General features: G+C 38.4%; 1 protein-coding gene across 1 annotated transcript; it reads right to left on the minus strand.

Moving 5' to 3' along the window:
* Positions 1-409: 409 nt before the first annotated feature.
* Positions 410-5,558, minus strand: LOC135717132 (uncharacterized; the record flags this gene model as incomplete). Its single annotated transcript, XM_065239082.1, has 2 exons — positions 1,381-5,558; positions 410-1,325 (listed from the first exon to the last, which is right to left on the minus strand). Coding segments are annotated over exons 1-2 (5,094 nt in total), but the record flags the coding sequence as incomplete, so codon positions are not given.
* Positions 5,559-17,478: the final 11,920 nt, after the last annotated feature.

The raw sequence follows: 17,478 nt of genomic DNA on the forward strand, positions 1-17,478 counted from the left end.
GGACTGTATTTAAAAACGGTGTACTGCTCCTCCTCAGTTGAACACAATGCCGGATCAGAGGATGTTGTAAAAAAACTAGGATAGTTTCACTTATTTATTTTTCTCTTGTTGTATACATTTGACAACTAAAACCATACTAATACTAATGCCACTAGCTTCGCTGCTTATATACTATCGTACTGCTTCTTCTTCATCTTCTGGTTTTCGCCTTGCTCGATCGTTGGTTGAGAGAAATTTAACAAATGGGTGGGGCTTACGACGGTCACTGACTATCGTTCGCGTTTGGGCGTGAACATTCTCCCCCGGGCTGAGAAGTATTCTCGGAATGATGACCCAACGATTGTTTATTATCCTTTATAGGAAGCACTGCAATCCTTGTTGCTGGACGCTTGTAAACAGTGCTACCAACCTTAACGTCGACCGTACAAACTAATTCATCGGATCCTGGATAGGTTCGAACAATCCTTCCCAATTTCCAGTTCATGGGTGGCAAATTCTGTTCTTCTAGGAGCACAATCATTCCTGGCTGCAAATTGTGTTTCTTGATTTGGTCCTTGGTTCGTTGTTGCAAGGTTTGCAGGTAATCATTTTTCCACTTTCTCCAAAATTTTTCCCGTAGTCTTTGCAAAAATTGCCAACGGCCAAGACGATTGACAGAAATGTCTTGGTAACTCGGCTCCGTGATGGCAGTAAGCGGACGCCCGATCGAAAAATGACCAGGGGTGAGTACCTCGGGATCATCAGGATCAGGTGAGGTAGCATAGAGCGGCCGGGAATTCAATATAGCCTCGACCTGTGTCAGAACTGTCACGTATTCCTCAAATGTCAAATGAGTGTCCTTCAAAGTGCGTTTCAAATGGTATTTGGCACTTTTAACGGCGGCCTCCCAGATACCACCAAAGTTTGGTGCCTCAGATGGAATAAAAAACCAAGCGATTTCCTTCGGTTGACAAAAACCCTCGATTTTTCCAACGGCTGATTGAGACCTAAACAGTTTGTACAGCTCGTTGAGTTCCGCCTTTGCTCCTCGGAAGTTGGAGCCGTTATCAGAGTGCATTTCTCGAGGCAGTCCCCTTCTGCTCGTAAATCGTTGTAATGCACCAATGAACGCATCTGTGGTCATATCCGACACTAATTCCAAGTGCACAGCTCGTGTTACCATGCACACGAATACGGCTATATACGCTTTCTCCACAATTGGCTTTCGTCGTCCTTGTTTTACAAACACGGGGCCCACATAATCCACACCAGTCACTTCAAACGGGTGAGCAGGAGTCACACGGCAAGAAGGCAAATTTCCCATTAGCTGACTTGCCTTCGTTGGTCTAATATGAAAACAAGTGACGCAATTCCTCGTAATTTTCCTTACTGCAGATCTACCTCGTGTTAACCAAAATCTGCCTCGAATTATCACGAGCAAACTTGACGGTCCAACGTGCATATTCTCGAGATGGTACGCTCTTATCAGAAGATCGACAATGGGATGATTCGGCAATATATACGGATATAGGCGAATTCGTCAATCTTCCACCTACTCTCAGCAGTCCATCCTGGTACACAGGATTCAGAGAAGCAATTCTTTTACATGGCTCCTTGTTCTCGATACGGCTTATTTCGTCTCCTAAAATTTCATGTTGAACTACCTTGATGATTACATCCATCGATCCTCGTAATTCAGGAACTGTGAGGTGACACTTCAAGTTACGAAGACTCGAGTCCTTGATTTTACAGTTTGAGGTGAAACGCCGTACATATGCGATCACTCTCTGCAGCTTCCGAAAGGAGCTGAACTTGGCAAAAACGGGAAGATTATCAGCATTGTATGCGGCTGCAGAAACGAAGGCTGTCAATTTCAATTCCGGCAATTTTTCATCCGATAGCTGATTTGGTTGTTCAGTTTCGTAGTTTGCGGATCGTAGGAAAAGGGGACCCTTCCACCACAATTCATTGGATATCAAGACTTTGGGCAGCGATCCTCTTGACACAATATCCGCTGGGTTCTCCTTGGTAGGGACATATTTCCAGGTGTAGCCTTTGGTTTCAGTGATGATCTCAGCAACTCGGTTCCGTACAAATACTTGGAGTGAGCTTAATGGCTTGCGTAGCCAAGCCAGTACTATCTGGCTGTCAGACCAGAGAGTAACATCGTCAAATTTCATCTTCATCGAATCAATCACCTTCACAACCAATCGGGACAACAGTCGGGCCGCTAACAACTCCTTCCGAGGAATGCTCAATTCAGCTATTGGGGCGACCTTTGATTTGCTACACAAGAGTCGCAACTCGGCTCTGCCATCAGGAAAAACATTCCTCACATACACAATTGCACCGTACGCAGAAATTGAGGCATCAGAAAACCCGTGGATTTCCATAGCAACGGTGTTTGAAAGAATGACACGTCGAGGAATTTTCATCTCACACATTTGCGGCAGAGCATCGCGAAACTTCAACCAAGAAAGCAGAAGTTCTCCTTCAAGATTTTCGTCCCAAGAAAAACCAGCGGTCCACAATTTCTGCATAAAAATCTTTGCTACCACAACGACGGGAGAGACTAAACCCAATGGATCAAATAGCCTCCCAATCTCCGAAAATACCTTTCGCTTGGTGTATGTTTCAGGCACTTCGGCTGGAATCTTCGTCACGAACATGAATTCATCAGAATGTGGGCTCGATGTTAGCCCCAAGGTCTTGATTACTTCGCTGGTGGTAGTATAATCCAAGCGCACTAACTTCTCTCGATTTTCCTCAGGGATTTGATTCAGTAATTCCGAACAGTTTGAGCTCCACTTGTGGATAGGAAAACCACCAATTTGGAGTAATTCTTGCAGCTGGCGCTGTGCTTCTACAGCTTCTTCTACACTGTCAGCTCCAGAGAGGATGTCATCTACATAACAGTCTTCAATGAGAATCTTGGACGCAAGAGGAAATCGGTTACCTTCGTCGTTGCACAACTGAACCAGGCATCTGGTAGCAAGGAAAGGCGCTGAAGCTGTTCCGTACGTTACGGTTAGCAGCTCCAGAACTCGTAGTCGTTGGTTGGGTTCCATCCGCCAAAAAATCCGTTGGAATTGAGTATGGCCCAAAGCAATCAATATCTGCCGATACATTTTTGCTATATCAGCGGTGAATACTACGACGGGTATGCGAAAACGAAGAAGAATGCTCAACAAATCACTCTGAACAACGCCTCCGACTTGAAGTACCTCGTTTAGAGACTTGGCTGACGGACTAGGCTTGGCCGAAGCGTCGAACACCACTCTTAGCTTCGTCGTCGAACTGGTTGGCCGTAACACTGCGTGGTGTGGTAAATAATAACGACCTTGAGAAGGAACATCGTTTGCTTCATCAACTTCATGGCAATGACCCAATGCTTCGTACTCAGCAATAAACTCAGAGTACAGTTTCTTCAGGGTGGGATTCTTCTTGAACCGTCTCTCGAGCATTAGGAAACGACGAAGTGCAACGGATCGGTTGTCCTCAAGCAATTCAATATCTTCTCGGAAGGGGAGTGAAACCATGTAACGTCCAGTTGACGTACGACGATGTGTTGAACGGAAAATCTCTTCGCACATATTTAACTCTGTTTCCTCCTTCACTGAATGTGAAATATCCTCAACTTCCCAGAACCGACTTATCGTCTCACTTAGGGAATCAAGCGAAACAGGGTTGGCCACTACGGTATCAGCAGCATCGTTGTTGATTTCTCCAACGAAGACCCAACCGAGATGAGTTTCATGGAGCTCAGGAAGACCATCGGCTAGGTGAATCTGACCAGACTTCAGCAACGTGAAAAACTTTGAAGCGCCGATTAGCATGTCGATTTTATCAGGCACGTGGAATGTAGGATCTGCCAATTGAACTCCGGCAGGAATTGGCCACGATGAAACATCTATTTTAGCGGAAGGGATAGTACCGGTTACCCTTGCTACCACAAGGCATTCCATATCAGTGGAGAAATTGGAACACCTGGACTGGATCGTCACTGTCAGCTTCTCTCTTGCGTAGATCTTTGCTCCGCCTATTCCGGTAACTGGCACGTTCACTGGCTCACGGGAACTCTTCAAACGGTTGGTGATCGTCTCGGACAAAAAACATACTTGGGAGCCACTATCCATCATTGCCCGGCAAGGAACTAACTGACCATCAGTACTCTCAAGATTCACGATAGCAGTTAGTAGCATCACGGTCTTTGCGGTTTGAGAATGGTTGCAGGAACAGGATGTGTTGGCACTTGACGGAACGATTTTGGGAACTGTGTTGACTTCAGCAGCGTCTTTGGAAGAGTCCTTCTCAGGGAGGGTTTCGGTCTCAAGGGTTTTCGTGAAGAATTCTTCGTGCAGGAGGGTGTGATGTCGCTTGTGACATTTCGAACAATTACGCTTGGAAGAACAATCCTTGGCACAGTGGCCAAGTCCGAGGCAGTTGAAACAAATTCTCAATTGCTTCACCTTGTTTATGCGCTCTGCGATAGGCAATTTGGTAAAAATGGGACACTCAAAATGGCGGTGGTTTTCGCCACAAAATTTACATTGACTCGAAGAATTAGAGGACGTGACAGTGTGTGCCTTCTGATACACAGGTTTTGCATTGGAATGTTTGGACTGAGGCTCTTTCGCCACAACAGGATGACGAGAATGTTGGAAACGCTCAAGAATTTGGCACTCACTTTTTAAGAACACCAACGTATCCTCGTACTTGGGTAACTCACCCTGTGTTTGCTTACGTTCCCACAGCTGTAGGGTGTCCAAACGGGAGGTTAATAGCTTCGTAATGATGACCCCGGATAGTTCGTCCACTGCCAGACCCTGGTACTCCAGTCCTGCGACGTGACGCTCACATGATTTCGTTAACTCCAACAGATCTTTGAAGTTGCTCTTCATCATCGGTTTCAACTGGATCAATCCATCGACGTGGGTGTCCACTATGACACGCTTGTTTTCGAACTGTTCTCTCAACTGTCTCCATACTTGATGGAAATTGTTGTCTTGAATCATCTTGGCATTGATGAGACCAGCTGCGTCACCCACCAAAGATTTGTCAAGGTAATGCAGCTTGACGGCATCGGAATCACCACTTTTCACGACCAAATCCTCAAACATGGCTTTGAATTTGGGCCAATTCTCCACACGACCATCGAAAGAAGGTATCGGTGCTTTGAGGGGATGATGCTGCACGACTACTTGGGCTGCTCCACTAGGAATAGCAACCACAGGAGCAGGCTTGGCAAAATACTCCATCAGACGCTCTAGGCGATCGAGCGCTTCCGTGTGCAGAACGTCGAATTCGTCTAGCTTGTCGTCTTGCTCTTCCATTTTTGCCGGTGGAGTTATCGCAATCACTTCACGGTGGGCTTCAGTGTACTCGGTGTAATGCATTTCTAACTTTTTGCCATACACTTTGAGTAACGATGCACTGATTTGCGATGGGTCATCTTCAGCCTTTTCAAGGTTGTTGGTTATTTTAGTCACTTTGCCTTTAATTTGACCACGTTGGTGGATAAACATCTGCAACTTCTCGGCGTCCGCAGTGGGCTTCTTAGGCGTGTGGTCGATAGGCATTATGACGTTTCACTTTTCACAACACACTTTCTTTCACTTTTTCACTTCAATGTATCTCTTTTATTTATTGTCCACTTTACTTGTCCAATTCTCACTACTCACTACTAGCTTTCTTCCAACATCCTCCAGAAACTCTGCTTGTCGTAGGTTTCTCCGCACAACGTTGCTCTGATCCGGCTCGAAGGACCAATGTCGGAGCCGTACCAGACTCCAATGAAGGGAATGGTGGGACTTCCTAGTTCTCTTGCGGCAAAACTAATCGTGTCCTGACAAGACAGGAAAGGGAAAGGGTGCCGCTCAAACAGGAAGTCTTCGTAAAATGAGTGTTCTGCTCAGGCGCTTGGGATAACAAAAACTCTTCTTGCCCTGATAAGGACGGTTGGGATTCCGCAAGCCCGTCGACAGCAAGCACTCAACCAGCGGTGGACTGTATTTAAAAACGGTGTACTGCTCCTCCTCAATTGAACACAATGCCGGATCAGAGGATGTTGTAAAAAAACTAGGATAGTTTCACTTATTTATTTTTCTCTTGTTGTATACATTTGACAACTAAAACCATACTAATACTAATGCCACTAGCTTCGCTGCTTATATACTATCGTACTGCTTCTTCTTCATCTTTTGTCCTTCGAGCCGGATCAGAGGATGTTGTAAAAAAACTAGGATAGTTTCACTTATTTATTTTTCTCTTGTTGTATACATTTGACAACTAAAACCATACTAACACTAATGCCACTAGCTTCGCTGCTTATATACTATCGTACTGCTTCTTCTTCATCTTCTGGTTTTCGCCTTGCTCGATCGTTGGTTGAGAGAAATTTAACAAATGGGTGGGGCTTACGACGGTCACTGACTATCGTTCGCGTTTGGGCGTGAACAATACTAACGTAGTAAGTTGCATTCATTGTCTTTCAAATACTGCAAAGAGAACAAAAATTGGACAAAAATGGTAGTGAAAATCAGTCATGAATATTCAGTGTGAATCGTGGAAAATGTTGTAACTTTAATGAAAGCTTTAATGTACAAACATTATAAAATATATGAAACCAGTTATTTAAATTTCAGTAAATACATTTCAAATGACTCATAAAGATCGATAATTGATTGTAAAATGGCAGAGCTATGAGCAAAACACATTTACATGTTTTTTTTTTATAGAGTGGCCTCAAACATATGCTCGGAAGTAAGGGAGAACAGCCCATAATGCACCCCTGGGGTAAAATGCCCACTTATAGAAAAACAGCGATAACTTTTCCTCAGATGCATTTTCCGGGTAACGGATTGTGTTTGTTTTCAACTAGAGGTTTCACAGTTGATTCTTGATCATAAAATCATATTTTGACCTACTGATTCCCTTAGAAAATAGCATTTTGTGCAAAATATGATACAGTTGTTAAAATCGTCGACTTCAAATTAAGCTTTTAACAGCATATATCGCAAAAAATTGAACTAATTCACTTTTCGTATATTTTTTAGATGTTTTACTTAATGCATCACAGCTTAACACTCTTGCGACCTTATTTCTGATGTAACATAAAGGAATAATCATCAGGCGTCAGATCACCATGAATCAGGCGTTTTGCCCCGCTATCATATTGGAACCAATTTATAAAATACCTTGAAAATCATGAAAATGCATCGTTCTATAGTTCGAAATCACTTGATCTTCGTAGAAAACATGGTAATGAACCAAACACCATTACTTTCTTCTTGATTTTAGCTTCCATACGCCAGCAATTGACGATTTTGCTTAAACGGTGCGTTTTGCACCATCCTACCCTATATGACCACATTAAGCTATATTAAGGGAGATATTGACTGCAAGAGTTTTATCACGTAGAGGTTACGAAAAATCTATGTAAATATAAATATGTAGCCTATACTGATTGACGAAATAAATACTTAAATATGACAATGTTTTAGCACGGGCATGAATTTGGGAAACGTGATTTATATATCATGTCATAATTAATCAACTATGACTTCATTAAGCACTTTCGTCTAATACATTAGTCTATTCATAACCCTCGTAAAACAAAGTGTATTCATAATTTATAAAATTTCTCTTTGAACTTAGTTGACAGATGAATCTTTTATGATATTTAGATATTACTAAAAGTATCAACTTTAAGGCTTACAATTGAAGATGCATTCAAAATAGACTATACCGATTTATTGTATCATGTCAAAATAACCAAAGAACGCTATATGTATTTGGATCCTAAAGCCAAACAGACTTTATTTAGCTGTCGAACTGTGAACACAGATTTATGGCATGGGCTGAAATGGGATCCGAATTTCAAACCGCAAATCATTCAGATCGTGTCATCGATGTGGTTGCACTTCCGACACACTGATCATAGCGGTGCATGTACCATCACTGTGTTGCGCTGCGGCTGGCAATACCACGGGCAATATGCGTTTTGCTCTCACTCAATCTCGATAGAAAACAAGAGAACACTAGCATATTGATTACATTTATGTATACATTCAGTATGGACAGTCAGTTGCAGAGAAAAGCCTGAAATAACATCTGTGTCCGAGCGGAAATCATTATTTGTGGTTACCTCATGGTATTTACGTAACAAATATAGCCGTATCCTCTACGTAACAAATATAGCCGTATCCACACTTAAGAAAAAAAAAGAAAAAAATAACAAATATTTAATATGACGCCCCTGGAAAATCATAAAGCCTTGAAGGATGAATGTAATTAACGATTGAAGGTGAAAAAGCCAAATATTGGTGTCCGGATTGATGATGAAAATACTTTTTTAGCACACATTACTGAAAAGTGTAACTTTTCGACACTGTTCATAATACTACTTTTCCTAACTTAAATAACAGTGCCGAGAAGTTCACTTTTCGAAACTCTTTTGAGTGAATTTTTTTTTGTATGCTACTTGTCGCAAAATTAAATTTTTTTAACACTCGTCGTAATTTTCCAACTCCAATTACGACGAAAAAATCTTCATTTTGCATCTTGTTGCATAAATAAGTATTATGGCACTCAGTGCTGAAAAGATTTGATGTTATTCTTAAGCATACTTTTCCTAACTAAAATAACAGTGTTGAAAAGTTCTACTTCTCAGCACCTAGTACCGAAAAGTTCTACTTTTTGACACTCTTTTGGTTGCAAAATTCGTTTTTTTTTTTCAATACTCGTCGTAATTATCCTTCGACTACAACTCGTGCTGAAAAAATGTTCTTTTTGCAACTTGTTGCATAAATAGCTATTTCATGTTGAAACTTTTTCAACTTGTCTAGTTTGAAGTTGATGAATAATAATAATTATTGAAGCATCTATCCAACTTTGCTAGCATACACATTATTTTATATATGTAGTTGAACGTTCGCATATTGGGTATTAATGGTTTTCTAGAAACATACTCATGCCACACAAACACACAATATCAAAGAACCTTCGTTCAAAGGGTGAAATCTTAAGGTGTGATCAATATCAATAAATTCACTAAGATCTTCGGTCGTCTACTGCATTACGAATACGTGCTTGAACCGTAACATCCTAATATAGAACTGTAGAGACTCGAGAGGCATAAAAATAGATGACTGTCGTATCCAGTGCTGGGTCAGACAAATTCAACGATTTTGTTGTTGGAGAAAGGCATAGTGATAGTTTTTCTTCTTTACTTTGGAAAGTTATTGTATTGATTCAGAAACACATCTCAGTAGGATGTGCTGTAATGGGTCCCCCGTGGCAAAAATACTTACCACAGCTCTGTCATAATTTTAAATGTAGTAGATAAAAGCTTTAGATTGATTCACTTTACATGGCTCGTACATTTTTGTATTTTCTAGGGAAGAAGCTGTTCAAATAGGCTTGAAATAGGTGTTTTTTATGTATCGGTGTACTCAGCATTTTTTGTTTATTTATAAAATATGTCACATAACGTCTCCTCCGTCAATTCAACGACGCTTCTACTTGCAAAAAATAAAATGAAATTTGAACTAGGTATTCAACAAAAAAATGTGTCGAGAAACGTAGGAAAAGACGAACGGTATTTAACGAATACAGTTAACTAGAAGAAAAAAGGATATTGTAAAATTCAATCTATAAATCTCAATCAATGAAATTCAATTTAATTTAATTTGAAAGCAGCACAACAGACGTTTCAGATTACTGCAAATTTTATTTCTGCTTTTCCTTTTTCTGATCCGTTGGTTGTGTGTGCGAGGAAGAACGTTGAGATATTGTCGTCGATTCATACGAATAGAGTTACTTCTTAGCAACGCTCGTTTTAAGTGCTTTTTCGCCATGTTTATAAGTACTTAAAACAGGGGCTCTCGAAAAGACGTAACTTTTTATCAAAGTTGTGTTGAAGCACTCCAGGCTGCAAGTGGTGGTTTTGATTCTCGGAACTTTTTTTTATATTCAATTGCAACAACTAATGACTTGAAAAATCCTTAAATTAATTACCGTGGAAGTGGCTCGTGTTGATGGTTGTAAAACATAATAATTTGCAAAGGCACCTACCTACCCAGTTAGAAAACGAGAAAAACTCTTCACAGGCACCTCTTGACAGAGATTCTGCGTTTCGTTTCGGGAATGAGAAGAAGCATGTTTTTTTTTTTTCAAAATTGATTGAAATCTATTCACTACGAAAAAAGTTAAATCAGTTTGACTTTATTTTAAATTTTTAAAACCAGTACTTCTCATCTTGCAGTGCTATCCGTTAGCCATAAATTTTCAAAATTTTTAAATTTATTTTTGGATTTTTAACTTTTTTCAGTATGGATAGGTTTTAGTAAATTTTCAACCAATTGACAAATTGTGCTTCAAGAAATAGCAATATGGAAAATGGTAGTCAAATAAGAATTATATTATTAAATTTGTTCATACTTCGTATAAACTCAGTAAATCAAGCTGAAAGTTTTACCAATAAATCTTGAAAATTTGATCCATCAGTAGCCAATATATCAGAAATTTTTCTTAAGATAGTTAAATATAAAATTTTAACCAGATTAGCAAACAAAATCGAATTGGTTACAGTTACAGATATAAATTTACCGTAAAGTTTATCGTAGCTTCACAGCGATATAAATGTGGAAAAGCTTAGGCGTCCGCCTCTTACTTCGCCTTTTTTTTCCTTGATTTGTTTTCCGTCAATCTTGTTTTCCGTACTAAGTACTAATGCTACCAACGCCAGGGAGGCAGCTCCCACACCTGGACCCTACCTATGGACCCATTAACTCATGGACCGGAGACCAACGGCTTTACTTCTCGGCGTGATCAGAGATTTTATGCCGGCATTTTGGGGTGAGAGGCAATCACGCTTAAAATATTCATAAGTATTACAAGCGATCAAGAGTTGATGAACAATCAACAAAGCATCCTAATACACTAGCAACTTCTCAATTTTATGATGCTATCATAATTTTCAATAATGTCAGGAATGCTCACGAACCCCTGACATTAACCCCAAAAAACCTACTGCTAACTCAAGGCATCTTCCAAATAAGCTTCTAAGTTGTATTTTTTATCAAATATTAAATTCAGTCCTTTATATTTGTTAAACTTTGTAGACCACGAAAAATATTTTTTTTTTTACTTCTATTATTACATCAAATATCAAATATCGTGGCCAACAATTGTTTTTGCAGTGCTACAATAATTATTAAAAAGTCGTTATGACATGACAGCTATCCATAAAAAATAATCCGATAGATAATTTCGTCAAGATACATAATTTGTTAATGCATGAAATAAAAATCACAGGATAACTACTCAAAATACAATTTTGACGTGTAAATACAAATTCTGATAGTGTAGTTGCACGTTTAATGTGTATAGACATCGAATTGAAAACATTAATTCCCTTAAAAGATAATGAATTTTTTGAATCAGAGGTCAAGAAATGTGATTTTTTTATTTCATCCGCATTTGTAGTATTATATCTATGAAAGTCACTTTCTCTTTCAATTCGATCACATAAATATCGAGGCAGCAAGACGTTAAATACTTTAAAAACATCATAGTCAAATCTACAACTATTTGCATCACTGACAACCACTTAAAAGCGTCCAGCATCAAAGTTGAGAAAGTTAATCTATTACATCGCATAATCAAACGCATTATTTTACTCTGCAAGTGCTGTAATCTCGCTATTTGTATTTCACTGGCCAAACATAAAATGGATGGGTAAAAGTCTAGATGAGGAGAGATGATTGATTTATATAGCTTTATTTTACTGGCAATAGTAAAAATTGTTTTTCCATCGACATAAAATTTCATACACACTACGAAAAAGTAAGGTAAATTTCGGTTCCCTGAGACCAACACATGTAAGCGGCCCTTTTTATATAATATCAATTGACAGGAAACGAGAAAATAATTTAAATTAAGCATTCTCTTTGTTCTTTTTTTTTCCTTTGGTTTGTTTTTTTCCGTCGATCTTGTTTTCCGTGATGAGCACCAATGCTACCGACGTGCCAGGAAGGCAGCTCCCACACCTGGACCCTACCTATCGACCCATCAACTCATGAACCGGGGACCAACGGCTTTATTTCCCATCTGAAGGAAGGCGTGATCAGAGATGTTATACCTCAGAACATCCCGGCGGCGCCGACTGGGATTGAACCCAGGCCTGCTGGGGTGAGAGGTAATCACTACACCACCGGCGCCGTTGTCATTCTCTTTGTCGAATTTCAAATGTTTCGGTTTGACAACACTTAATTTTATATTAAATGTTTCTTTACGTTCCATGATTAACGTTCAATATGGATTACGTCTCGTGTGTTCTTTTTGGCAATTTTCTTGAAGACATTGTCAATGTGAGAGTTGAACTTAAGTTTGTCATCAATAATCACGCCAAGATTTGACGAATTTTTTTTTAAATTTTTTGGTCGACCTTCTACGATTATGTTGAAACTTTGCAAAGTTGTTTGTTATTGTCCAACACGCCATTTTACATATTTGGATCCCTAGTTTTGTACACGACTAACACTTGAAAATGGCTTAATGCAAAAATGATACGCATAAATAGAAAAACATATATCTCGTGAACGATTTGTTTGATCGAGATGCTGTCTTGAGCGAAGTTGCGGACAATTTTTGTACCTTTCAAGAAAAAATATACACTGACAAATTATTTTGTTGTCTACAAAAAAAAAATCAAAATTATAAAAAAAAATTAATTACTTATTATTTTTTTCTATTTTTTTTATATTTATTTTGTAGTTTAGATAAAGTGCTACTTATTGACAATGTGCGTTTTCTGGGCAACGCATAAACAAAAAAGTTATGAATTATTGAAAAAAGTACTATTTTCCAAAATACTACCTACAGTTATAGAATATCTTTGAAATGGTTTTATTATTGAAACACACTGAATTTACAACAAAAAAGCTTATAATGCTTAAATTGCCCAAATTTGTTATATTCGAGATACTCGTAGGTTAAAATTCACTTATCGCATAATTTGAGAAATTTTCACCCTTTTGAGATGTTGTTCGTGAGTGTTTAACCTTAAAATTATTTTTAACGAAGGCCCAATCCATTTTCTTAAACTTTGCAGTTCGCAGTTCTTCAATCAGACGCATGAGTTAAGATATAATTAATTATGAGTAAGATACCGCATAGGAAAAGTGTATTTTCCTATTTGGCCCCTTTTACGGCTAGCTAGTTTCGAAGGCCACGGTGGAATAGAAAACAACCATAAAAAGTGTTTGACAGCCTTTTCGCGTCATTGTTAGTGCCGTAGCTACACAATAGGAACGGGCAAAGCGGACAGGCCCCCTCCAGAATTGTCCAAGACCACCCACCTCAGATTTTTTTTTAGTTTTTTGCTCATATTGCCGTTCGTAGCATAACTAGTTTTGGCAATAAACCTTATTTTTCAATATGTCCCAACAACCCCACCTTATCTGCTGTTGTAAACAATGCGTTCGATCGTCGATTTGACGTAACTGGGAGCTCGTCCACGCATACTAACACCACTATCAGATAGGGGAAGCCTTCCCCAACTTAATAGTGGTGTTAGTGTGCATGGGTGAGTTCCCAGTTGCGTCAAATCGAGTTTCCGAGATTTGTAATACCATTCGCAAATTATGGCATTCATTTCATAAATAAAAATGTATTAAATAAAATAGTGTTCTTAGGTATTTATTTAGTTCACATTATATAATTACATTAATACTTAATACGTCTATCATTGTATCTCCGGAATATCCAATCGTGTTCAAGTTCTGTTTGGTATTTTCTGAAAGGATTCGCAGATCTTTTTTTATACACCTTACATCATCATTTTTTGTCATCATCATCATCATCATAGGGTCATAACAAATCGGTTATCCATATCTTTGTACTGGTGAACGCTTAAACGTAAAAATATAAATTTACTTATTTTTGTATATACATTTAACTTATGTTCGTATAAAATTTATATTGAATAACAAGCTCACCTTAACAGAAACGAAACTTTGTATAACAGCACTGAATCACCGTCCTTCAAACTATTTATATTTTCCACAGATAACGACTTAGACTGCTTACTGTTAGTGACTGATGAAGATATGCTTGAGTAGCTCTTTAAATATCAGTTTTTGCTACCGAAATAAATATTCTTACCAAGTGGCTAGGTATCAATGAAGAATTAGATGGAACCTAAGTATGCAATTAGGTACCAGACATTCAGTGGCTTGATTTTCAACGCTTGTGGTATAGAGACTTGTGCGTCTGATTGAAAAACTGTGAACTGCAAAGTTTAAGGAAATGGATTGGGCTTTTCGTTAAAAATATTTTCAAAGTTAAACACTCACGAACAACATCTCAAAAGGGTGAAAATTGTTCAAATTATGCGATTAATGAATTTTAACCTACGAGTATCTCGAATTTTTTGTTTATGAGTTGCCCAGCAAACGCACATTGTCAATAAGTAGCAATTTATCTTAACTACAATATAAATATAAAAAAAAAATAAAAAAAAATATGCAATTTGAGTAATTTAATTTTTTTTTTTGTAAACAAAATAATTTTTACAGTGTATATTTTTTCTTGAAAGGCACAATACTTGTCCACAACTTCGCCCAAGACACCATCTCGATCAAACAAATCGTTCGCGAGATATATATTTTTTCTATTGAAAAGTATCATTTTTGCATAAGCCCTTTTCAAGTGTTAGTCGTGTACAAAACTAGGGAACCGAATATGTGAAATGACATTTTAGACAGTAATAAACAACTGTGTAAAATAACAAGTAATTCTATAAACATCGATCCGAAACGATTTGCGAATCTGTGTGGAACTACTCATATGCGATCAATAGTCTCATTATCAATTACAAAAAAAAACGCTTATATTTACTCGATTTCGTGAAATTACCATGAATTTAGTTTTACTTGTATTCAATTTCAACTGCTTGCACTTCAACCATCTACTTAGAGAACGTTAATCTTCATTCAAGGGGCAATCCCAAAATCTTCCACATTCTTTCATGTGGGGCATTTTTTATTTTCGGTTTAGGAGTCTTGGATTATATTGGCAGTACCCGAAGCCTGAATTCCCAAGAGAAGCATCATTACGTCGGAATTAGAATAGAAGGGTTGTTTTTTCCTCTGTTCTGGACATAAACCTACTGCGACTAGTTATTTAATCTATTGTGGCATACCCCGTGACCTTAGTTTAGTGCATGTCGTAGTAATCCTTCACTATTGAGAAATGATGATGAAGTATTCGGTTTTGATACAGTTGTCATTCTTGCCTTTATAGCAAGTATCTGACTCTAATTGTAAAGTACCGCTCTTTAAACCCTTCGAAGTGTTGAAACAAAGCATTAACACCGATAATGACCATGCATCAGTATCCTAGTCCTAACCACTTCAAACTAGAGAACAGTGCATAAAATATTAGGAATCACGCAGATGAAAAATTACTACTTAACTTATTTTTTCCTTGTTTCAAGATCATCCTCGGTGGACAAAGCCGAATATTGTCACTATTAACAAGACATATAAAGTAAACAGGTCTAAGATGTGTTCCTTTGATTACTAAAAAATCCTGTTTCCCTAGTAGTTCGGCTTTGGTGGTCGATCGTAATGCCAGTAACGCACCATGAAAAGGTAATCTACCTGAAGTTACTGAGCAAGATTTTACCATTAATTCAGGTTTTTAATGATAATTTCAAATTCAGACATTGAAAGGATTAAACGTAATTCAAAACCAGAAAAATGCCCCTGAAATGATCATTGGAACGATTCGATAAATTTGATAATTTGTCGCATTATATAGAGTCCCACATTGCTTTGTTTTCCGCAATCTATTCGCACCTAATGTGCGCCTTGTGTAGGATGTGCCTTAAGCTGTGTATAGTAACTGGTGAACAGAAAGGATGCCCTATACAGTTGAGAGATAGCTGGCTCTGGTTGCATCAGCTGTACAAGCTGTACAGCGAACATAAGCTTCAATCTATCGAATTTGCTCCTATGGAAGCTGTGTGATGGCTTTTCTGTGCAGAATGGGCTACATCAATGGCAAAGCGGCAGAGAAAAAGGCAGTTGCAATTTACTGTTCTGAAAGACGACATTTCTATCTCTACTCTACTAGGTACTACGAGTAGGTATCTCTATAAACTTCCAGCTAGAATAAATTCGATTGGGAAGCAAAATCGGATTATGGTTTCGTTAAAATTGATACTAAATTATCGTATCTTTTTTGAAGCGGTGAGTCGGAATGCGTCCATTCGCCCATCTACCGTTCGTTCGGGGCAGCAAGATACAAAACTAGTGTTGGAATGGTTGTGTTCGATTTGATTCGCATCAGTCAACTGAAACATGGCGACGACGGAAGACTGGGTGATAGCAAATTATGTATGGCTGCATCGGATGACAGCAATTTAATAGATGGTCAAAATGATATTTTGATACGGGTTAGCATTTAGTCGCAAGCTTAGGCAATTCATTATTTGCACTAGATCGCATTTCAATTATGAGTTCCACTGAACTGCGGGATATTAATAGTTTATTGATGGTAGCAGGTTTCTGATTTCTGAAATGTTGATAGGTCTGACATCGAAATGAGTAACTTATTCTAATTAGTACATCCATCAACCAAGATGGGTGGTTCTCCATCAGTTTTTGAATTACAGAAAATGCAACGATAGGAAACAGTCAACTCTTCTAGACGAAATAATGCCTTTGTCAGTTATTATTGGCCAAACAAAATTGGCCTTTCGCGGTCATATTGAAAATCATCGTAATGATCAAAAATGCTTCTATTTCTCAAACAAAGCTTTTATTGTTTTTTCGTTATGGGTGATAAATAGTCAAGAACTACTCGATAGACTTATTATATTAAATATTCACAATTTTTCAAAATATTCGCTGAGAGTGGTTAAGATAGGTAGATTTTACACCCTTAAAATCAACAAAAAACCCTTAAATATTATTACAGATTCGGAAAGCATATGCGATAATTTGAGTAGCTCAACATGATTTACGACTAATAGCTAATGGAAAATTTCTAAGCCTATATATTGGCAATGAAGATATCAGTTTTGTAGACTCCTCAAAAAACTTAGTACATTCTTAGTCAGTCTGGTAGCGGTTTTTGGCTATATTTTTTTTTAAGTTTTATAATGCCATATTTTATATCTTTCTAGGCTCTGTTTTAGTCCAAACTCAGGATAGGCATCGCTTTAAACTCACGCATACGATTTATTTATAATTTCAGGCATAACATTTGATAACGGCACAAAAGCATTTGTAAACAAACTTTCTAAGGCCCTCTACACGCGAACCAAAGTACGCCCACGCAAACAAACATCATCATCGGATAGGGGCAACTATCAACTTTCCGAAAGCTGTTCAGCTGAGTGCCGAGCCTCATACAAGCACACACCAACGAAGACCGCTCGCACACGCGGATCGAAGATCATCCAAGTTGCGCGTCGCTCGGTGGTAGTAG

This window comes from Ochlerotatus camptorhynchus, unplaced genomic scaffold (genome assembly GCF_037179485.1).
Source record: "Ochlerotatus camptorhynchus isolate MF236.1 unplaced genomic scaffold, CSIRO-AGI_Acam_v1.1 ptg000048l, whole genome shotgun sequence".
Classification (NCBI taxonomy): Eukaryota; Metazoa; Arthropoda; class Insecta; order Diptera; family Culicidae; genus Ochlerotatus; species Ochlerotatus camptorhynchus.